The 23,991-nt window shown below is 42.9% G+C and overlaps 1 protein-coding gene across 2 annotated transcripts in view; it reads right to left on the bottom strand.

The window, feature by feature from the left end:
• Positions 1 to 6,615: 6,615 nt before the first annotated feature.
• Positions 6,616 to 23,991, bottom strand: part of EBF2 (EBF transcription factor 2) — a 198,388-nt gene continuing 181,012 nt past the window's right edge. Inside the window, exons 14-16 of one of the 2 annotated variants that reach the window (XM_058720270.1) lie at positions 22,993 to 23,178; positions 14,322 to 14,489; positions 6,616 to 9,567 (exon numbers count right to left, since the gene is read on the bottom strand). In XM_058720270.1, coding sequence (XP_058576253.1) covers positions 9,536 to 9,567; positions 14,322 to 14,489; positions 22,993 to 23,178 — 386 coding nt within the window. In that variant the 3' untranslated portion in view covers positions 6,616 to 9,535. The remainder of the gene's footprint in view (positions 9,568 to 14,321; positions 14,490 to 22,992; positions 23,179 to 23,991) is intronic. The other variant, XM_058720271.1, reaches the window with a different exon arrangement.

Raw genomic sequence — 23,991 nt, 5'->3', positions numbered from 1 at the left:
ATTGCCTGTCCCGAATTGCCTGCCTACTGCTCAGAACAGGCTGTAGTGCAGCCTGCAGACCCACGGCTTTTCCAAAGACTCCCACGCTGATTTTTGAAAGACTGGAGCACATCTATTAGGACTCCCTTACATTGTAAGCAGATCCAGTCGAAGGAGCCGCCAACTCATGTATTGTGATGTAAATGGTGTTGTTCCACACCCAGTGCTTTTCATCTTCCGAGAGTTTCACAAACATGGACTAATTAATAAGCCTCTTTTCCATGCTGGCAGGGAGGAGTTGTAAGAAAAGAGCTGATGGGTGGTTTTCCAGATCAACACATGTTAATTTTTATCTAAGGCTGAGGAGAAAGAAAGAAAAAATGTATAGTGTTGAACACGTAACTGTGTCGGCCACTTTCACATTCTTTATTTTCTTTCAACCTCACAACAGTCTTGGCAGGAAAAGAATCTTGGCACAGAGGTCTTCTTGTCACCAGTTTTACAGATGGGAAAATGACGGCTCCTAAAGGTAACTTTCTGACAGTTACACAGTTATAAGTGAAGGCTGGAGGTGGGACTTGAACTCAGGTCTGTGAATTTCCTGCGCTCACACTCTTTCTGTTACTCCATAGGACGCAGACCGGAAGTTGAGCATTTTCGCTGTATTGGTGATTATCATTGTTATTGTTACCGGTTAGTGCTATTAATATTTAATGACCATAATATTTCACAATTATTAAGTCACAATCTTTGAGGCGCTATGCAACTATTCTGCTTTTGCTCAGTTCCAAAATGGCAAATATTTGGATTTGATATTACAAGTCATTTCGGTCTCATTTCTGTCTTACAAGCAATTTTTTCATGGGTTCAAACTCTTGGAACTTGCAAAACTCTGGAATTAAAAACAATGCTTGCTTTGTCCTCAGAAGTTTTGTTCATGATGCACCAGATGTTCTGGTCTATGATAAAAAGAAAAAAAAAATTCTTCTTATTTTTTAAAGGAAGAAAACACAGACGGTGTTAAGCACACATCTTTCAGTCTTATTATCACTTACAAAGAACTGGGACTGTGGCTTCTCTTGAGTGGACCACTCCCAGGTATGCAGAGCGCTAGAGAACTCTTTCCTGGCCTGGGGTCGATTATCCCTCCTTGACTTTTGCTATCGGTTCAAAGGGGAGGGATCATGGCCAAATAATGGTCCCAGTACTGTTCACTCTTCAATCCACCGAACAGACCAGACTGAGCCTTGTGCTCTGACTCCTTCCCTTCTGAGCACCTATTTGAGAGGCACCTGGGACCTGGGACCATAGGAAGGAGATATTCACTGACCCCAAGGCAGGAGCAGTTGTAGTAGTTCTGTTCTTTCAAAGATGATAAACCAGAGACTACAAGGTCTCACACACTGGCAAGTGGGAGAGCGAGCCTGGGGGACTCAAAAACCCTGCTGGAGCTATTGTCAAATTTACTGAGTCTCTACGGAAGGCAGGTATTTCACATATTCATTTAATTGTTAATTTTTTGTTGCATGCCTACACTGTGCCCAGTACTATTCTAGGTGTTGGGAACAGAGCAGTGAAGACCAAAAACAAAAATTCAACACTCACGGACCTTATGTTCTTTAACGTATATAGGTGTTGCTATTTAACCATAACAATGATACATATATACATATGTATATATGTGTATATATGTATAGGTATATATATATATACTCCTTAGCCATGTATATTTTTACTGATGTAATCTTGCGTAAATCACTGCATTGAGTCTTGTCTCCTCAAGTGCAAACCAAGGACAACCATATATATGTATACGTATACATATGATATACATGTGAATCATGTGTATACATATATACATATAGTTGGTTTGGGTTTGCATTTGAGGAGATAACGATTTAATGCAGTGATTTAATAAAGATTGCATGGCTAAGGATGATAGAATTTGAATCCAGATCTCTGCATTCTAGCCATTTCCATTTTATCATACCATGTTCTGTGCATATAATTAAATAATGTATGGAAAATAGAATTTTACTGTTCCAAGTGGGATCAGCTATAGGGAAATAACCAAAAGCACTGATGTACCATTTCAACATATTTCCAACATTCAGGCCATGGGTCCCTTTTTGTATATTTTTTCATTGAAACAAATTCTAGTAGTAGTTTTGGGAATTACTTGTATCTTATTATTTGTATTTGACTATTTGAAATCATCCAGGGGAGAAGGTGAAGAATGTAGCCATCGGCCTGGGCCACAGGAGCCGGTTAGCAAGGGGAATCTACAAGGTCAAAGGTAGAATGGAGGGGTTCGTAGCACTACGCAGAAATCCCTTTTTCTTGAATTACTATGGTTTGGAGAATACGAAGCCATCAGATTAACACACTATCATAAGACCTTTCCCATCAATTCGCACTCAGAATCACTCAATAGAAAATAGGGAAATGCGAAAGAGAGGCATGAATTTCATCTTGGATGAAATTAGGAAAATCGGTGACCCCGAATCACAATTTGTGAGGAAGGCATGGCAATGGCATTGAGAGTCAAACAGGAATGTGTAGAGACTGAGAAAAGATGCTTCAGCTGCTACAGACAAAGCTGGCAGGATGAGGTGTGATGATCCTAAGGTCCAAACCAATGGTCTTCGGTTGAAATGACTGGAAGTAACATATAGTCTGATGGCAGACACACCTCTGGACCCCATTTGGCAGAGGCATAAAACACACTAGGTAAGACTGATGTGGGAAGGACGCAAGGAAGCCATGGACGTATGAAGTAGTCAGGGAGGAAGAGTGGCAGCCACTGTGAGAAATAGCACAAGTGCTGTTTTACCTTGCCCAAGAGGAAGTAAAAGCTAAAACAAGCATCTCTCTTTTTCTCTCTCTCTTCTCTTGTACACACACACACACACACACCCCACATCCCTCTGAAATAAGAATTCCTGCTAGCCTGTACATGGTCCTAGACCCTTCCCTTTCAAACTTCTGGCAACTAGCAAACTCACTTTAAAGATGAGTATTATTGGGCACCTGTGTGGCTCAGTTGGTTAAGCATCCGACTTCGGCTCAGGTCATGATCTCGAGGTTTGTGAGTCTGAGCCCCACATTGCACTCTGTGCTGACAGCTCAGAGCCTGGAGTCTGCTCCAGATTCTGTGTCTCCCTCTCTCTCTGCCCCTCTCCTGCTCATGCTCTGTCTCTCTCTCAAAAATAAACATTAAGTTTTTGTTTTTTTTTTTAAAATGAGTATTATGAAGAAGGTATCAAAACATGATTTATATACATACACCAGCAGAGAAAATAAAAAAAAAAAAGGTAGGTGATAACAACACTCACCAGAAAAAAAAAGTTTTCACAAACCTGATGGTAATTCTGATCAAGCTCATTGCCATAATAATAATAAAATAATTTCTCTATGAAACAATAGCTCAAAGCAGAGATACAATAGCTCAATGGAAACAAGCAACACAATAGAAAGCAATGGGGTATAAACTGGTACAGCTGATGAAAAAGTGAAGGAAAAAATAGAAGCATCTGAAAAATTAAGGCCACATTTGAGGGAGTAAAGAAGAAGACAAGCATATGAATGGCAATATACAGGTACACTAAGAGTCAAGGGTGCCTAGAGAGACCATGATAGATATGAATGATCGACACTAGAGATCCAGCTTATGAATGGAGTCTCTAGCAAGACAGACTGCAATGAAGGAAAAAGGAATGTATTTTATGTTACAATTAAAGGAAAGTTTCCAAAAATGAAAGAATCCTTGAAGCTACACCTTGAAAGGGAATGCCGTATCCCAAGGGGGAAAAAATTACACATAGCTATCAACACTAAGACAAATCACTGCACTTCACATACAGAGAAAGGCACTTTTAGGCAGGCAGATAAAAATATCAAGAGTGAGACCAACTGCCAGTTTCCATCTGTTTTCCAGGCATAATTATTTACTGTGTGTGCCCCTTCTCACGGTCAGAAGTGTCTGGACTTAACCAATTATGGGATTTCCTTGCTTATATAAGGGAAATTAAAGAGAGGAATGAAAAGGGAAGGCATGACTGCAGACATCCCCATAGCAACATTCAATACTGGGAGCTAGCTTTAAAACAAACTCTTGCATGATGTTCTCAGAGATATGCAGTGTAACCCCAGAAATTTTATACCCAACTGAACAGCCATTCAAATAGAAATAGAGCAACCATTTTTTTAAATATCCATGAACCAAAGTAATAATTCTCCTGAGTCCTTAAATCAACTGCTGGCAAACAGTCTTCAGCTAACCAGGAAAGAAAAAAGGAACTGGGGCAGTTGTGCCCCAATTTAAAATCATGATATCTTTTTATTCCCCACAATCTGTTCCTCTTTATTCCCTATTTTGGTTAACGTTATCACAGAATCCAATTGTCTAACCTGCAGACTGGGACTTAATACCAGCCCCCTCTTCTCCCTCATTCCCACATCTAATCAGTCTGTAGGTCCTGTCAAACTGCAAGCCTCACTCTCAAATCTTTCCTCTACTTTCCATCTCTATTGGCAATCCTTAGGTTAGGTATGTCACTCTTACCAGGATTATTGCGACTTCCTCCTAATTTGCAGGAGTCATTTAAAAACACTTATCAGCGGGCATGGCATAGGTACTGATCAGTCAGTATGGACACCTGCCGTAGGCACCAATACAGCACACAGGTGCATATGAGCCATCTTTCATCCCTTGCCTGCTTGGACTCCTTGCCTCCAGTAACCACTTGCTCCAATCCATAACCCACACTGTAGTTACTGTCATTTTTCTATAGCTTAAAGCGTATCAGGTCACTCCTTGACTCAAGTTCCTGTAAGAGTTTTCCATGACCTGCTGCACAGTCCTGGGGGTGAAATCCAAACTCTCTGGCATGGTCTCCAAGATCCTTTAGGACCTCGCTTCCACTTCATTCATGAAGTCTCACATTCACTGCCCCACAGCCACTCTGAACTTGCAGTTTGGTGAATGCCCTAAAAGCTCTTTGCGATTCAAGAGTGGGATCGACAAGTCAAGTGTCATATCTGGAACAGAAATGGAATGCACATTTCCCTAAAAGTTCCCGATTCTGGTTCTGGAATTACATCATGAAAATCCACATGGGATAAGTTCCAGGGCCAAGGGGTCAAGCAACTGACCCAAGAGGCTACCAGCCAGAGAGGTCTCTTCTCTCTTGCTTTCTTTCCATTTTGAGGTTTCTGTATTTATTAAGCAACCAGCCACTTTACATCATAGACACACTTCATCTTTTTTTTTTTTTTTTGATTAATTGACTGACAAGATCGTCCCTAAGGAGTGGGCTCTCAAAGTGATGCTATTTCCTACCATTTGTGACAGATCAGCTACCTCTCCCACATGGAAAGGCAGAGCTGCCTCTGGGGATCAAAATTCAGTGTGTTCGTTCACTAATTTAACAAGTATTTGTTGGGCACCTCAGGCACTGAGCTCAGTGCTCCACATAGAGTGTTGAGAGAGAGATGGCCCCTGTTCTTATGAGCCTTCAGTCTTAAGTAGACAACAAATGAATCCAAATCATGACAAGGACACAAGCAGAGTTCAGTTAAAGAGAGTAAGTGGGAAACCTGATTGATCAGAGGTCGGCCAAGGCCTCCATGAGCACAGAATACTTGACCTCAGGCCTGAAGGACGAGAAGACACCAGGCTGCAAAGAGCAAGATCTTCCCTGTGAGAAGATCAAGGGCAAGCACGGTCGAGGCAGAGAGATAGTCTTCACAGAGAAAATCAAAACTGAGGTGACTTTCTCAGATTAGTGCTTAGAGATACCACCTCATCCACTCATGCAAGGAACGCGGTTTATGTGGTTTCAAGAAACTATACCCTTGTAGACAGAAAGGAGATAATCCGATCATGAGTATGCTTGTGAACAGTCTGCTTGAAAATGACATTGAGGAGCACATTCACCTAAATGTGCTTTGTGAATTTCCCTTTACGTGTCTCTGTTTGTGACGGCCTTCCATCTGCAGCATTCACTATCAACCTCTGCCACAAAATTCCTACCATTCTTTGAAGGCCCTTTCAGCCCTGCCTCCCCCCCATAGAACCTTCTCTGACCACTCCAACCCTCTGTGATTGCTGTCTTCTCCGAGTTCCTGCAGCCCTTCTATATTCCTGTATGAGCTATTCTCTATGGATTATTTCCTTCCAGAGGCATGCACCTTGCTCTCTTCCTATGACTTAAGACTGGCCTCAAGCCTTTGTGCCCAGCCTCCAAATCTTGACCCAGTGTCTGATGGGTCAGTTATAACATTTGTTCAACATGCAGTTTCAAACTTAAGTAGACCACCCACCTACCTCAAGAATTCCATACAGCCAAAGTCCAACCCAGGAAGTAGGATCCTTCTGAGTTTTTATGAAGGAATTTGACCAGATGGATACATAAATGCGTACAGAAAAATGACCTAAAGTCATACATATTCTCTCCTGCAAGTGAGAACCTCAGAACGCTTTCCATGTAAGCAAAAGCTGTAGTAAGATTTCCTCAACCAGAGCTCAGGGACTAATAGTTATGAGAAAATCCCCAAACATAAGAACAAATCCCAAACTATTTTTTTTTTTTTTTTTTGCACTTCAGGGGGAAAAAAAAGGCAAAGTTCCAATCATTTTTACAGTACAAAAATTTTATTTTTTGTTAGGATAATTTAAAGTTTAAAACTGAAGTAGACGTATTCATTTTACAAACAAGATATTCTTTAATAAGTAAGACCATTAAAAACAGTAAACAAAAAAGCTGTCTTTACAAAAAGCTCTGTGCATAGCAACTTTATACTGTATATAACTGACAAAGCAAAACGATAAAAGGAAACTATACAGTTTGAAAATGAGACCTTACTGTACAAAAGGTAGAGAAGATAATGGTTTTTAAACCATGCATATTGAAATGTGCAAAGAAAAACTGGAAAAAATATGATGCTATAACAAAAAAATGAGATAAATAATGAAGTAAATTGTCCCTTTAAATGGAAAATCTTACACAGCTCCTCTTACAAAGACAGGATAGAATTTGTAGTTACCTATAGAAATACTCGTATTCCAAGTGGCACAAAAGTAACCTGGGACCAGAATGACTCAACAGCAAGACTGAAGAGGAGAGAGTAGCTTTGTTTTTAATTTATTAGTACACTAAAAATAATCCGTACACACATTTGTACAATTAAATAGATCTGTCGCTGCCAAGGTTCTAGCTGAATGGTCAAGGATGTCTGGTATTTAGTTACACACATTTTTCGGTGTCAAAGCTATCAACAAATTCTACAATCATTTTGAAGACAGTACTCCACTCATCTTCATGCAAGAGCAAAATTCACAGATTCTAAAAGCAATGCTACTTAAAAAAACATTTCCTTATGTTGGATTGGCTTGAATCCAGGTCTAAACACGCTTAGTTTTGTTCTGCCTTCACTTTTGGATGGTGTTTGTATTCCACACACTCTTCCTCTTCGATCAGAATTTTCACAGGGAACTTTCTCTGGTGCGTTCCCTGTGTTTTGGTGCTGTAAGCCCTGACTATGAAGGACTGTCAGCAGTAATTATAAGCATGCCAGGTTTCTAAAATCTTGGATTCTCATGTGCATAGAAATAATATTTGGGTCATATTGAGTAATTCCAGAATGGATTGAAGGCAGGTAAGACCGTTGGGGGCTGGACAGCTGGGGGCAGGTATCAATGGGGCAAACAGAAGGGAGGTGGGATTTGTGAAGTCACCTAAAATTGGCTCAGATGCACTGAAGATGTGTTTCCATGAGAGCTGCAACAATTTCTGATGTTAGAACCCCAGACCGAAATCTGTATACAGACTGTACCGTGGTACCAATGAGGCAACGAGGAGAACCCTGGCCTAGAAAAAAATGACGTCCTTACCGGAAATCCAAACGAGTCTAGATACATCTTCAGGATCACACAGACTTTCAGGACTCAGCCACTGTTAGCCGCTCCTGCAAAGTTTCCCTAAGAGCTAGTCCCAGAACTAGGAAGAGTCCGTTGCGGACCTGGGTACCAGTGTTGTTTCAGCACAGAGGCCCCTAGTCTCTGACCCTGCTAAGAATCTGGGTATCCATCTTTTTGAACATTAGGAGAGGGATTTAGGGCTTTTAACATTCCTCTTCCACACAACCATCCCATTCTTGTCTGGAAACTGTGTCAAGTTATAGATTTTTTTCAAGAAAGGTGAATGCCATGAAAGGGGAAAGCTGCAGAGAGAAGAAAGGACACGGACATTCTAAGACTAGTGCTTACGAGTCCAAGAAACAGGATCATCTTCCTTAAACCCTGTCTCTGAAGTTCCGTGGAGCTCATAACCTCTGTGCTCAGCCAGGTAACCAACAAGGAGGGGGCATGTGGCTCTATCAAGGGAGAATTCCAAAGGGGCCACTTGGTTGGGAAAGTCACATGGCTTTGGCTCCTCTTTAAGGCGACACACGTCTTGCTCCGGGATGCAAAGCCTGGGACACACTAAAACATGGGAATTTTCCGCGCTGCTTGGAGGAGAGTGTTGAAAGCCAATATAAATTTTTCAAACATTCACAAAGAGTGAATACCAAAAGGGACATGTAGACTATTTAGAAAGTGGACGGAGCCGGGAATGAGTGGATGACTTTGAGTATTTGTGTACGCGCATGGACTGAATCTTTGCTTCTGCCTTGGGCTCTTCTGTAGGAGTCTGTGGAAGGTACGCGTTCTTGCCCATGGGTCAATAAAATGATGGGAAAAGTGGGGGAGGGGATGCAGGAGGGGGGATAAAAGTCTAGTAAGTAACTGCAGGAATAATCACACACCTTTTAAACTCGTTACTACTTGTTTGCATCATTTTCATTTTACATCAGGAAGAGAAATTCCTCTCTCTTCCAAAAAGGTCTTAATTTCTACCTCTACTTACAATAAGTTACACGTTTATTTATTTAAATAATTGTAAAACATTTTAAAATTTTTCCCTTTTTTGTTTTTTTTTTTGTTTTTGTTTTGTTTTGTTTTTTAAAGAGATTAAACTATAAGCAAACACACATACAACATTTCATCATTCAGTTCAGGTTTCGTTTAAGAATGTCTTCCATGCTGGTACCCTGTTGTGTTCAATTTTTTTTTTTTTCTGCATAAACTAAATTGGTATCTGAAAGGCTTCATAGAAAATAGAAACTTTCAACTTTTTTTTCCTACAAAGAAAAACAAATAGTATCCAAAATATTAAGCATGAATTGTTTGCCAATTTTTTTTTCTTAAATATTTTACAAACATAGGAAGGTGGTTCTCATAATGTTCATAACAAAGAATTGCATTTCTGCTCTTAGCACTGACTACGTCAATGACATCTTTTGTCCTTGTCCCCAAGAGGGTCAGTTTGTGTAGCCACCATGAGAGCTATCCAGGAAGCGGGAGGCCAGGTGAGATGCGGCTCCTTGCACACCCAAATCTGTCCGTCATGTTCGTTCTGGGGCACAACTCTCCCCAAAGAGCTCATAGTGCTTTCTTCAGTATTGGTCCATCAGAGTAAGTAGTTTTGTGCTATAAGAAAGCAGTTCCTCTTCTTTACATCGGGGGCACGACAAGTCCAGTCATGGCTGCAAGGAAAGAGTGGCACAGAAATGAGACTCAGAGATGTTGACACTCGTGTCTATAACCCGGAGTGAGGGGCGGGGGTTGGGACTGACAGAGTCTGGTACAATCCGGGGAGATGGTGCACTGATACAGGAAACCATTTTCTCCAGGTCTGGTCTAGCAGACAGCCCGGTCAGAGGCACCGAAGCCTTACGGAATCACTGACATATACACAAGGCTTGTTGAAGTTTTGTTGGGAGGCCAGGAGCTATGTTTTGTCTTGTTGTGTATCAACGGGTTGTATTCTTGACAGAACAGAGGTAAACATGTAAACTAAATACTCACATCCTTGCGTTATATTCATTTTGTAGCATCACACTACAAAGAAGATTGTATGGTCTCAAATCAGTTGGAACAGGAAAGAAAGCTCCAGGTGCTGAGCCCATAGCGTCACTCACCGGGTGTCGTTTATGACCAGTAGGGCTTTCTATCCATCCTAGGTTTCTATCCATTCTAGCTGAAATGTGATGAGTTTTTTTCTTGTTTTTTTTCTAACTAGCTCATCTTCCTTTGGTGCTTACTGCTGATACGCGATGCTCGTTCACTAACGAATGCCGATCCCCTGGAATAGAAGACTTAATTGTGTTCCTAATCTGGGAGTCACCCGATCTCCACTCTTCAGCCCCTAGCCAAGTGTGGTGCTCAAGGTCTCCTCCATCTAGTGAGGAGGACACACACGATACCTGTTGGGGGCATCGGGTTCAAGGCTTCCCCTTGATATGGGAAACAATGTAGCCTCGGCACAATGTGGAAAAGTCACACGGCAAAATGCACCCTCTGACCTTGGCTTTTGGGTGATGAACCCATTCTTGGGAATCAGCAGAGGAGCTTCCTTGCATCAAACCTGAAAACCCTATCTAGAACTTGATCCTTTGAGTTTTATTGTCTCTGTCTCATCTAGAGCTCACCAGATACACAGAAGCATTTTGCTGAGTGGTGCTGACCAAGCTTCTAAGCAAATGGCCGAGATTCTTCCTGCTTCCCCCAACACCACCCCTCTTCCCTCCTCCCCTCCTCTTCCTCCCCCGCCCCTCCCTCTGCCCCTTCTCTCCGTGCCAGCTAGTCTGCTCGGGCAAAATTGTCAGCCGCCTATTTCCCTGCCCATACAGCCTTTATTGAATGTTTGTGAGATCTGGATTAAGGTCTTACACAGCTAGCAAAGCCTTAATTATTTTTGCCTGTATTACTATATATTGAATCGATGTAACTTTTCAATAAAGGCAGTTCAATTCTGGACACTCCCTGATGATTTGGAGACATAGCAACCCTGGTAATTATCCCAGAGTGTAGGAGGTTTTTTATTTTATTTTCTTTCTTTTCCTGGAGGGAGCTGGAAAATGAATCAGGCACATAGTGCATAATATTATCTCGACAATCTGTACTCATCACTGCAAATGCCTGATAAATGAGGTAGAAGCTGGGAGAGTGAACACTACACGTATAACTCTCTGGCAGTGGGATTCTGGCTCACGTTTTCAACTTTAACTTGTCCATTACACTTAAAACTCATCAGCCCCTTCCTTTTTCTGGGTCCTCGGGGAGTTACCCAAGCTGCTTACTACAAGGGCAGAGCCGCTCAAAGAAGATCCACTGCCTGCAGGAATAACAACAGATCTCACATATTTTCCTTCTTCCTACTCTCACCTCGGGCACCGGGTGGGCTGGATCTCTGCTACATGGTGACCCTGACTTTTTGCTTATAGAAACCATCGCCAACAGACAGAAAGCAGACGTTAAGTGGAGAAAAAGTAAGCATGCTCACTGTCGCGAGGGGAGCGTGCTTAACCGCACTCTGTTCAATTTCTTTCTGCCTTTGGCGTTTTCCAGGAAAGCAATAATCCCCCTTTGGTCCAGGTGGACAGCAGGTATGGGCGAAGGGTGAAGAGAGGAACTGCACTATGCTTGTCCCCGGAGAGACAGTGGGCTGTCACAGCACAGGCTCTGGAATCCAAACATCTGAGGTCGCCTTGCTTGTGTGGCCTTGGGAAAAACGACTTGACTGAGAACGGTGATAATGGTACGACCTTCCCTTTTTGGTCACATGTGCGGCTTGGGCAAGGTAATCCGTGTAAAGCGTTTGGGTCACTGTCTTGCACGTGGTGCTCAAAAACGGCAAGCCTCAGAGACGGCTGGTTGCACGTGACCTCTGCAGATCATTGAGCCCCTCTCATCTTACGGACCAGCCTGTGACCACCCCGCTCTCATCTTACGGACCGAGTCAAGAACGTCTCCATCAGCCTGTGACCACCCAGGCACCTCCGACCACACTCTTACTCTCCCGCCGTCTGTCTCTAGAGAGACGCGGCTTCGTGCTGATCGCCCCGGCAATCCCAAGACTCCTTCGCTCGGGGACTGTGGCTAGCTCGTTTGAAGCCAGCTTGTTTTCTCCTTCCAGGCATCAGCGGGACACCTGGTAGCATTGGACCTTGAAGTTCTAGTCACCTGATGCCAAATGAGGAGAAGTGGGAGTCTGCACTCCTAATTTAGGCACGGCTCTCCCCCTCCACCTCCTCCCTACTGTCTTCCTTCTTCTTAAGGCTCAAATTGCCAGAGGAATTTAGAGGGAACTGTAGGGTTCCCAAAGAGGCTCGGGACATTTCAGCGATTCTATAGAAAGGAGACTAGATCCCAGAGCCTGTGCCTGCGCGCAACTGATAAAATCGTCACTCCTGCCGACACGGAACGTGTGGCTCAGCCACCTCCTCAGTCTAATTATTCTGACCTGTGGGGGACCAGAAGCTCACATGGCTGAGGACCCTAGGGAGGGTCTTCTGGCGACTGCTGTCCCTGCAGAGAAACCTCACTATGACCGCACAGACCCTTCCAGCATTTGGGGCCAACTCAACTCTGAACGGGTCACACCACAGCTAGACTTAGGCAAGCAGCCACAGGCAGGGGGTAGATTCCGGGTCATGGGAGCCGGTAAAAGATCTGTCCTGGCATTCCTGAGGGCCAAAAGCCAGGCAGGGCTCATCGTTGAGTATCTTCTGCCCAGAAGATCTGAGGCAACCAGCTCAACTCGCCCAACTGAGTGCACGCGCAAGAGAGATAAAGGAGGGGTGGCAAGTGGAAGTGAAGTCGTACTTTTCCTCCTCAAAGTGAAGCTGGAAATGTCGGCAAGGGTTGCCTGCAAGGAGGAAAGGGCTGCATCCCTCCCGACTTCCTCCTACACCTGCACTCCTTCTTAGGCTTTCGGGGGGCCCTCGCTCTACATTTCCCCAGCGAGAACTGTGTGGCCCCCACTTGGTTAAGGGACGTGACTAAAATTACAGAACTTAGGGGAGACATCATCACCAACGCCGGCAGGCAGAAGGGAAAGATACACCAAATAGTCAACAACTGTATCCACTTCCTGGTCTCGAGATGAAGCCATTCATAGAAAACGTTCTGAGCATATCCCCCAAGGACGAGATGGAAACCACTGGTTGTTGAGGAGAGACCAGGCAGGTAGTGACACTGAGGCGCAGGCTGAGCCTCTTTCTCTATGGATCAGGCACCTAGATTAGAACCAAACAGATCTATACTGTCCCCCTCAAATATACAGATGTTTCCAACTACTCACACGTTGGATGGCATGTTTCCCAGCTGCTTTTTCTCATTGAAAGTGAAAGAATTTTCAGGGACCTCTTCTTAGGGCTGAGCTTCCATTTCCCGTTTCACAGTTTGTCCAGTCACTTGACTTTGAGGCTACACCACTGTCTCTTATGGTAGAATGGGACAGGAACCTACCGTGCCTCCCAGAGCTCTGCTCGGCCACAACTGGCAGATGAACCCTCACAGGTGACCCAGAGGGTCAGGAATCTATGCATAATCATAAAGCTACTAGGCAGATGCCGTCCTGGGGACGGCACAGGTCATCTGAGGTTCTGCTGAGCTCAGAGGCTCTGATCCATAAGGGGTTAACCAAACCTCTGCCCTGCTCGGTTTTAGCCAATGCCGCTAGTCGTGAATGTTTTCATGTCAAGACACGAAAAAGAGCCTAAAAATAATGTGGGTCGTCAGGATCCATGGTGTGCAGCAGGTTCCAATTTGCTCTTTTGCCATCAGCTGGCTCCCATTCACAGCGAGATGATTAGATTCTCGTGCACTCATCACATTTGTGTAATGTTATGTCATACTCTATTGTCAGACATTGCTCAAAAATGGGTTGGATGGGTGATATTCATTTTTGTTCTTAGACGGTGTATGTCTTTTTTCTTTCTTTCTTTCCTGCCCCACCCCAGATCAGGCACCTGCTATCAATCTGGCTGGCATGTAACCAGAACTCTCACAATGGGCTGGTCGCTCCCAATGGATCCTGTCCATTTGTGCCATGGGAATATGTATGCAGTGTAGACGGCAAGACAGGTAGGTAAGCAGCAATCACCATACGGTATCTGATGTGGCAACGAGGCACCTTCTGGGAAACGGTGACACGGCCCTGTGGAAACCAAAGGTCTGGGGAGTCCAGACACTCCCGGAGGGTGTATATGGCTCTATCATAGTTAATTCTGTGACCTCAAAGAGCTGTCCGACTTGTCTGTTTTCCTCCATCTTGCTCTTGGATGGAGTACAAGCTCAGTTGTACAAGCCGTCTGTGACCCATGGTGAAAACACCAAAGCACCTCTTGGTAGGTACATGGTTAAAGATGGGGAATGATGCTGTGCTGTTTGCTCTTACTCTGCTGGCCCTGTGGCCCATCTCTCATGGCGGTACCAAAGTGGTACCTTTGCTTACCTCTGAATCCATTTCCATTGCCACTGGAGCAGGCAGGTGAAGGGGAGCCTTGTGGCCTGATGACAGGGGCAAAGGCACTCTTCTGTTTGACAGCAGGAAAAACTGAAGAGGAAAATGGAAGGATGGAGGACGTGCTAGAAGATCCAACAGTAGGACTTGATGACATGACTGGAAAGCAAAGGCACAATCCTCTTAGGAAGGGACAAACCTAGGAACGAAGTCCTTTCTTCAGGACATACAACCAACACACATTACTCATTGGTTCCAGGCATTGTCCCAGATTCTGGGGATTCAAAACAAAGTAGAATGCCACAACGTCCCCGCCTTGCCCAGTGGAGGGAACACACAGACAAAACAATGGACAGGTTCACAGTCCTACTGGAGGAACATACACGATGCTAAGGAGACTCAGCAGACAGAGTCCTCTTCTTCCAGGGAGTCAGGAAGACAGCAGCAGGAGGTAATACGATGATAGGTCTTTGCTCACGACTAGAAGCTTGACAAGAGAACACTAAGACCAACATCGGCAAAATCATCAAATCTACTCAAGAATGGAAACCTCTTTTCCACCCTAAAAAGAAGTCCTGGCTGGGAGCTCTGCGCTTCCCTGGGAATTCTCAGCGCTCCAGAGGTTTCATCTACAGGGTTAACATCTCTGAGAGTACCATCTCTGTGGGCCACTGCCTCATTAAATGTAAACGTTTATTAACATCTAGGAGATTACCTCTCTCTCTCTCTCTCTCTCTCTCTCTCTCTCTCTCCTTTCAAAGCCCCTGGGAAATGAGGTTGCAAGTTAGGCCCCTCTGATGTGATGTGTAGAAAAAAACACCAATATTAACACTAAAATTACTTAAAGGAAGCCAAAAGCTAAGCGTTGTAATTTCCAAGAAAAATAAAGGCAATTTCCACAATGAAATGCCCTACCTCTTAATGTCAGATACTCCACCAAGTTACATCATACAAGAAGATAATTTTATCTTTTCTGTTCAACTAGCTCAAGTAAGGGGTAATCTACAGTTCACAAGGGTAAAATTGGCAGATACAGCATCTTGGAGAATAAGGTCAAGTTCCAGGGATTCATTTTAGCACCGACTCCAGAATTCTGAATTGTCCTATGACGTGGTGAAGGAATTACTGAAACCTAATGGTCAAGGCCAGGAGTGCTAACTTCTGCTTCGGATCTTCAGTGACCCAGCTACCCAACAAAGTAAATTTTGAAAGTGAGGACATGTACGTGACTTATGGTTCAAAGACCAAGTACAGGGTGAATTGAAGGTCAACTGTTCTGATGTCCTCTGTAAGACTCCATTCCCGTTTCTTGTCTCTTCATATTTTCCACCTCCATATGAAGACACACTTTGGGCTATGGTCACACAATTACATATATAAAATCACCATATAGCATCCCTGCAATATAATGTCTTTTATAGCCAAACTACAAACCAAAGACCTCAAAAAAAGAGCTTTATCTAAAAACTGCTCATCCTTATGTAGTCCTGATTTAAGCGCAGAAAGACGCATCTGAGTACATGTCTGTCTTTCCGCAAGTAATAGGAATCAAGAGAAAAAATTGGAAAGGAGGATGAAGTCTTGGAAGAATCTCACATAATACTTGAAGATTAAACTGAAGAAAAAATTGGGCTAATTCACTATTATTACAGAATAGGACACAGGGCTAACCATTGGGAGTGGATTGTATTCATACTCTCAAGCAAAATCTCCTCTTCTAGCATCGGCTTTCACATCAATAAAATGAAGTCGGGGACCTTTCCCCTTTCTGGAAGGCACACAACTCGAGGCCAAAGAAAAGCTGAGACTCCGGAGGCCCTGATTCCGATCACAGTCCAATCTCCACCACTCCATGTGAACCATGCAGGCACCAAGATGGCGCCTTGACTTCTGAGTCTGCAAAAGCACCACCTCTCCTCCTACACCATGATAGAGGAGGGTTTTTTATAACATTAGGCACACATATACACCCTTGATTCCATTTATATTCAGCACCTGATTCACTTTTACAAATACCTCTTTTCTAAACAACAGATCTCAAACTAAAGTAGATTCATTAGGTCAAATGTGGCTGCCTCTCCATGAAAGAGTCGCCTCAAACTTCGCTAAGTAACATGGAACAATTGTTGCAGAGTTGAATAAGCACAGAGTTATAATATGCCCAATTAAAATACCTTTTAGGAAACTTTTGTGAAATGCTAAATACCCAACTTAATTTAAAATTTAATGCAACTGTAACAAAAATCCCAAGAGGAATTTTAATTTGTTTATGCCACAAACCCAATTGTTATGTTTATCTATTTAAAAAACAACAACCCTATAAGAGCCAGAAAGTTCTGTTAATACTTCAAAAGTACTAAGAAAGCATTTATCTTAACAGATATTAAATCTTACGAAAAATCTACATCAATGAAGTCAGTGTTATATGAGTGTAGAAACAGGCAGACAAATCCTTGGAGAAAATAGAGGCCAGAAACAGACCTGGATATATATGAGAACTGAAACTTAATAAAGGCGACATTTCAAATTAATGGGGACATAAATGCATGGGAACAATATACAAGCTCCGCAGAGACAAAATTTAAAGTGCTTCCTCATGTTAAACGCTAAAGTAATGTAAGTGGATTAATGAGTTATTTGCTAAAACAAAATTATAAAGGCGCTAGTAGAAAAATTAGGAAGGTTATATAATCTACATAATCCTTTCAACCTCAAAGCCTAAACAGAACATCACGGAACAGATTTGCCCCATGACGCAAAACTTCCTTAACACGCAGAGAAAAGGCAAATGACAAATTAGGAAAAATCTTTATCATAATTATTTAGATATGTTCTTATCCTCAATAGCTAATAGGCTTTTATAAATCAATTAGAAAACAGAAAAACATCCCAATGAGGAAAATGGGCAAAGGATCGGAAAAGCAAAGTCACAAACATGAGTGAGACATGAATGAAAATGACCAAAAGACTTTCATAGGCCTAAAACATTTTCAAACTGATTAGTAATCGAATGCAAATTAGAACAGTCATGAGAGGTTACTTTCCACTTTACCAAACTGCCAAAGATTAAGGAGAAAGGAACAGGGCAGGGAAACAGATACTCTTCCTTTACTAAGGGGAGGTTTCATCTCTCTGGGGGGACTTTGGCAATGTGTATTTAAAATCAAAGTATTTTAAAATGTGCCTATTTTTTAACCCAGCAATTTAATTCTGAGAAGTTAATCCCAAGGAGATAATCATAAATTTGCAAAAAAAAAAAAAAAAAAAAAAAAAATCGATCCAAGGGCATTTTTATAATTGTGAAAAATTGGGAAATAATGGAAATGACCAAGCAATGGGGTAAACTATATTAAGTCTATAAAATAGAATGCTATGCAAATATTAAAGCTAATGTTGGAGAAGAATATTTGCCAACATGGAAAGATATGCCTCCTCAGATGAATAGGACAAATTACATCATAACATATACGTCAAACCCAATTTCATTTTTTTAATTAACTTTTTTTTAATTTTAGAGAGAGGGAGCACGTGAGCAGGGGAGAGGAGCAGAGGGAGAGAGGGAGAGAGAGAGAGAGAGAGAATCTTTTAATTTTTATTTTTAACGTTTGTTTATTTTTGATACGGAGACAGAGTGTGAGCCAGGGAAGGGCAGAGAGAGAGGGAGACAGAATCTGAAGCAGGTTCCAGGTTCCAAGCTCTGAGCTGTCAGCACAGAGCTCAACACCGGGCTCGAATTGATGAACCGTGAGATCATGACCTGAGCAGAAGTTGGACGCTTAACCAACTGAACCACCCAGGAGCCCCGAGAGAGAGAGAGAGAGAGAGAGAGAGAGAGAGAGAGAGAATCTTAAGCAGGCTCCATGCTTAGCACGGAGCTCAATCCCATGACCCTGGGTTCATGACCTGACAAATCAAGACCCTAACAAATCAAGAGTCAGGCCTTCAACCATCTGAGCAACCCGGGGGCCCCAACTCAATTTTATTTTCTAAGAACACGTACAAAGCAAAAATTTAGAAGGATGAGATATACATCAAAACTTTTAACAATGTTATCTCTGGCCGATGGATTATGAATGTTCTTAAATTTATTCCTTTAACTTCTCCATATTTTCAAAATCTTCTATGATGAACATGCATTAATTTTGATGTAGCAGAAACCAGTAAAAGCTGTTAAAAGAAACAAATGGAAAATCTCCTTTTTTTTTTTTTTTTTTTTTTTGGTTAAAAATTATATAATCCTTAGCACTAGGCCTAATAGCTTTCCTGGCTGTTAATAATGCTCCTCTTTGATCTAAGGCTTTACTACCTGTAAACAAGGTTGCCTGTTAACTTTTCTGCTACAAAAAAGCAGACACTGATAAATTTTCAAAATCCTGGGAAAAGCTTATTGATTATAGTGAACTTCGCAAGGCAAACATCACTCCTTATATCTGTTCTCCATTCTCAGGACCCAGGTCTGCATCATTGACAGATTTTATGGAGCCTAGCTTCCAATCTGTGACTTTGATAATTTTGCCGCTTTTCTTTTACTCCCTCTTTCATTGATCGCATGGCAGAATTCCATTTGTTGTGCATCAGAGAAGACACTGCAGTTTTCAAAATGTATCTATCCATGACTAGAAGGTTATCCTTTAAAAGTTAACAGCGGTTGTCCCTGCACGGAAATAAAGCGTGTCATTTCTCTTTTCTTTTTTACATATACTTGCTTTTCAAATTGTGTATAATGAGAATGTTACTATTGTAACAGGGTTTCTTTTTCCTTCCCGGAGTAAAAGACAATAGAAATATGTCAAAATGTTAACAAGGTTGTTTTTTATGGTGGGAGTACGCTTTCTTTTTGAAACTACTTCCATATGTTCTAAATTTCCTATAATAATCATTTAATACTCTACAATAGAAAATGTCTTGATATCTGTTGTTGAAAACATAAAAATATTGAGCCCCAGGGCATAGGCTAAAACTATGTAAATGAAGTAGGAGTCCCTGAGCACGGGTTGGATTTCTGCCCGTATAGATTCTGCCCCAATCTTTGGAATTGCTCGATGGCTATCCTGCTTTGGAAGAAGTGGTCCCACAAGTGTCACAAGCCTGTTGAGTAGACCATCTTTGGGGACAGCAGCGGGCGCCATTTTAGGAAAGCTGATCACATCTACTTGCAACTGAGAATTTCTCTGGACAACTCTCTCTCTATGGATAGAGGCCAAAGTAAAGGCAAGTCCGTCTGGCCCCCAAATCTCTGTGAACATGGGGAGTTAAGGAAAAACCACTTTTCTTCTTACAAGGATTGATTGGCCTGCATAGGCCCAGCTGGAACTCACCGGGCACATATCCTCCTTTGCATCGAGCCATTGCATTTGTTGGCGCTAAGGGGTCTGTCGGCATTTCATTATAACCCCCTATTGTCAGGGGTTTAGAATTCAGTCATAAAAACCTGCACTGAGCTGGAACTTGGCACACACTGCTACCGCCAGGAAGTGAAGTTTGTATGTGAAATTGAAAAAACATCTGTCCGGCCATTTTTGAAGCAGTGTGAGAGCGAAAGCAGTCAAGACGCAGGTTTTTGATACTCTGCGATGGACATCGTGCAAATCAACTTGACCGAGAGGCTTGGCTTTTTATTTATTTATTTTCTTAACGTCTCTGGCAAGTGATTGCTCCGGGGCAGGGCCCGGCTGCATCAGCATCGCTTAAAAAAGAAAACGAAAAATCATAGACTAGTGTTTTCAGACACAAGCAACTGAATTGACAAAATGGTTTCCCCTGGGCTGTTTTTTATATTTCCCAGAGAAGTTAAGACTTAGCTGGCTAGAAATACAGGTCAGATGCTATTGTAATGAACTCCATGGGGTATTCAGTATTTTTGCAGTAGGGGATTTTATTGTAATGAATGCACTGCTTGGAATCCATTCTCGGTTTGCAACTGCTTCGGACCCTCCTTCAGAAAATAACGGTGCGAGAGATCACACAGACCCAGGAGGAGCAAGGAGAAGGTTCTCTGTTGTGTTTCCCTACTCCCGTTGGGCAGGGTGCCTCTTTCTGGTCTGTATAAGCCATCTTGTTTTAATGGGTGATTTGAAGAATTGGGTGTTATCATTTTTCTTGTGGCAGTGGGATCGAATGATCAAGAAAGGATAGTGGAAGGAAGTTGTCACTGCTGCAGTGGGAAAGGAAGCTCCCGACCAAATGAATTGGCTAATAAGAAACAAGCAATTACCCAGTGGGCATATGCATTTAGCTGTTCCTCTTTTCTCTCTCTGTCACTATCTCTATCCCTTTCTATCTTTCTCTGTCCCTCTCTGTGTCTCTGTCTCTTTCTGTCCCTCTCTCTCTCTCTCTCTCTCTCTCTATATATATATATATGTCTCCCTGCCTCTATCTCTCTCTCTCATCCCTGTTCATCCACACCTGTCTTTCTTTTGGTCTCTCTCCCTCATCACCATACTACATACTATATTATTATATTGACCATTTTTGAGCTACAAAAATGACAATTAATATGGTTCAGCTTTATACATGGATTTTTATTGATAAATGTATGTTGAACATATGAAACTATTTGGGGGAAAAAAGTAATTTCATGCTGTTTGGTCTAATAATGTATTATAAATACAAAAAGTATTTCTTACATTATTGAATAATTTTAGAACATGGTATTCTGAACCTGGTGACATATTTCTAGTCCTATTTTTATGATTTATTGGCTACAAATCCTTGAGTAAGTCATTTAATATCCCTTGATAACTTAAAGGGAAAATGATAATAATAATTACAATCATAGCCATGGCATAAATTGTTGTGGGGATCCCACTGGGGTCTATATGTGAACATGCTTTTTAGACTGTAAAGTAGAATGCAGTTGTGAATTACTCTTGTTGTCACCATTATTATGTGACATTCTTTACACAATGGCTCTCTTGCCTTTGTATCGCTTGTAGGGGCTATTGGAGATGTGGTCCCTTCTACACAGTGATGCATGGGAGATATCTCTCCAGGATCTCAGCAACAGAAAAATCAGGTTTCTTCAGAGCTCCCCCCCGCCCCACACCAAGAAACGTGTGGACACAAAATCTTATGACAAGTAATGTTTCTCTCTTTGCTTTCCCATCTTGTAAGCCTCCGAACCAAGTTGATGGCTCTCTTGAATAGACTGAATAGCATCCAGGTTAGTCCTTGGATTCGTCTAATTTTCCTATCCATATTTTTAAATTTTATCTCAGTTTCTTATAGTTATTATTTTATACTTTCAAAGCACTCATCTCACTATTAATATCCCCCCGAAATATTTTTGGAAGACGATAAGGTAAAAACAAGTAAAGAACTAAACAAATCAAGAAAGCGATAGTTTGTTTATCTAGACCGCCATGATCTATCCATATTTTTAAATTTTATCTCAGTTTCTGGAGGTCATTATTTTATACTTTCAAAGCATTCATCTCACTATTAATATCCCCCCAAATATTTTTGGAAGAAGATAAGGTAAAAACAAGTAAAGAACTAAACAAATCAAGAAAGCGATAGTTTGTTTATCTAGACCGCCATGATCTAATTGATCCAGGCCATTGGACATGACAGACACAGAACTCATGTCTTTACAGCAGTACGATTTTAGTTGTAGTAGAAGAACCAACCTCTGGTCTCTCTGCTACTTGGTTACTACGTCCTTATCACACTGAGTAGACTGTTGAAGGTAATGAATTGAACAGATAACACAGAAATAACTCATGGGTGTGTGTCCACAGAGAACCACAAGGCTGTGAAAGGCAGCCTCCAGATCCTTGGCATGTCACAGCGTGAGCTGTGTGCTGCCCTTGGCTTGCCCTTGTCCCTGGCCTGGGGGAACCATTCTGGTGAACAGAGGGCCTGCTGTAGAGCCTTGCAATTGGAGCCAGAATTTCAAGAACATTCCACTCGCTCACACAGACTCTCCATGGCGGCTTCTCCCCTGGCCTGAAGTATCCCCCAGGCAGGTCTGAAGAACACATATTCTCTCAGGTTTCTTAGCCCGCGAAACAACCCAAAAGAGTTTTCACGACCCCCTAGGACATCTAGCTAGCCCATAATAGGATTAAGAGGTCCGTCTCACAACACTCTCTCATGAGCAGCTAAATTCCATCTCTCGGAAGGTATGTAAGGAGGAGAGGGCCATGTAACAAAGCAACATGGGAGCATGGTGTGATACACAAATCAACCAAATCACAAATTCTGTGTTCAAATGATGGCCCGGCTCTATCCTCGCTGTGTGATCTCGGATAAGTCAACTGCTGTGCGCCTGAACCTCCTCACCCACAGCAAGGAGGAAGTTCTTATCAGGATTAAATAAAACATTACATCCCAAAGTGCCTAATTGAGAGTGTGCATAATGGTAGCTGAAATGGAATCTCAGTTCCCCTCTCCTGTCCATATGAGCCGCATTGCCCTTTCTTTGCAAAAAGCAAGTATCTTCCCTCTTTGTCTTTCCTTCAGAAGGCTTTGAGCAACCAAGTGCACCAAAGTCCAACCAACAGCGAAGAGCAGAGGGCAGGAAGGACATTTCCTCGGGAAACTGGGTCCCTCCTCCACGAGTCAGTCAGATGTAGGGATGCAACTCTCCCTCAAAAGGGTGAACAGTAAAGCCCAGGGACAGAGAGACAGGGAGAGCCGGACAGAGGGAAGGGGCACTTACTTCCATACGGGGAGCCTGTGGGGGAGCCGTTTAGAAATCCCGGTGACCCAGGGACGCCCAGGTTGGCCATGGGGACGTTGCTGTAGCCGTTCATGCTGTTACTGGAGGTGCTGTAGTTAGACTGCTGGGGGGTGGAGCTGGAAGAGTAGCCCCGCGGAGAGATGCTGCTTGTGTTGCGGATGTACCCTGGACAACAAGGAGAAAGCCCAGGTAAACGAACCGGCACACGCAGCCAGCACAGGCCAAACATGGTGGCGTGGGCCCGCGTGGCCCCCACATGGCAGAAACCCCCCCCCGGAGCCACCCTGGGGCAGGGTGGGATGTCTGCACTTTGTCTTCAGCCTTCTATCCTCCTCTCACTTCCCCATCCTACAACCAGGCCATGTCCCTGACAGCCCCTCCCTCCTCTTGGTCCCCATCTGCAGTCAACATCTCCAGCTCAGACCGAGGAGTAGTGACTAGCGGTTGGGTGCAGTGACAGCTCCCAAATCATCCTTCACGTCAAGTCCTGTGAGATCTCCAGGGTGTCACTGAGGAAGGCATTCTGGGGTCAAGTTGTGTACCGTAGCTATCCCTTGTCTTTTCGCGTATGTGGGGCCTAGAGAATAAGCAAACCAGTTTACATCTGCTAACCTAGTGTTTCCCAAATTTAACACACCACAGTATCTTTGCCGGGAGTGGTGGGCGAAAGGGATCCTGATAACCTCCCAAGGGCCACCAGGACTCTGCAGATCATAGCTTTGGGAACGTGAGTTCAAGGTTGTTACCATGCCCTGGGTGGGAGTGGGGAACATCTTCATTTAAAAATTGCTGTTAAATTCATCTAAATGTGCCATTCTTTGGCCAAAGACTTGGAAGCATCCGCCATCGAATGCAGGGAGATCAGGTCTGTGGGAGGGATGGGAAGGGATGGCAGGGTTCTCATACTTCTGAAACCCCAGCACGGAGACATCACCTAACCTATCCTGAAATAATCCATTTTGGATAACAGTCTCTAAA

The sequence above is a fragment of the Neofelis nebulosa genome, chromosome 3, assembly GCF_028018385.1.
Source record: "Neofelis nebulosa isolate mNeoNeb1 chromosome 3, mNeoNeb1.pri, whole genome shotgun sequence".
Classification (NCBI taxonomy): domain Eukaryota; kingdom Metazoa; phylum Chordata; class Mammalia; order Carnivora; family Felidae; genus Neofelis; species Neofelis nebulosa.
This window is presented reverse-complemented; position numbering and strand designations above follow the sequence as displayed.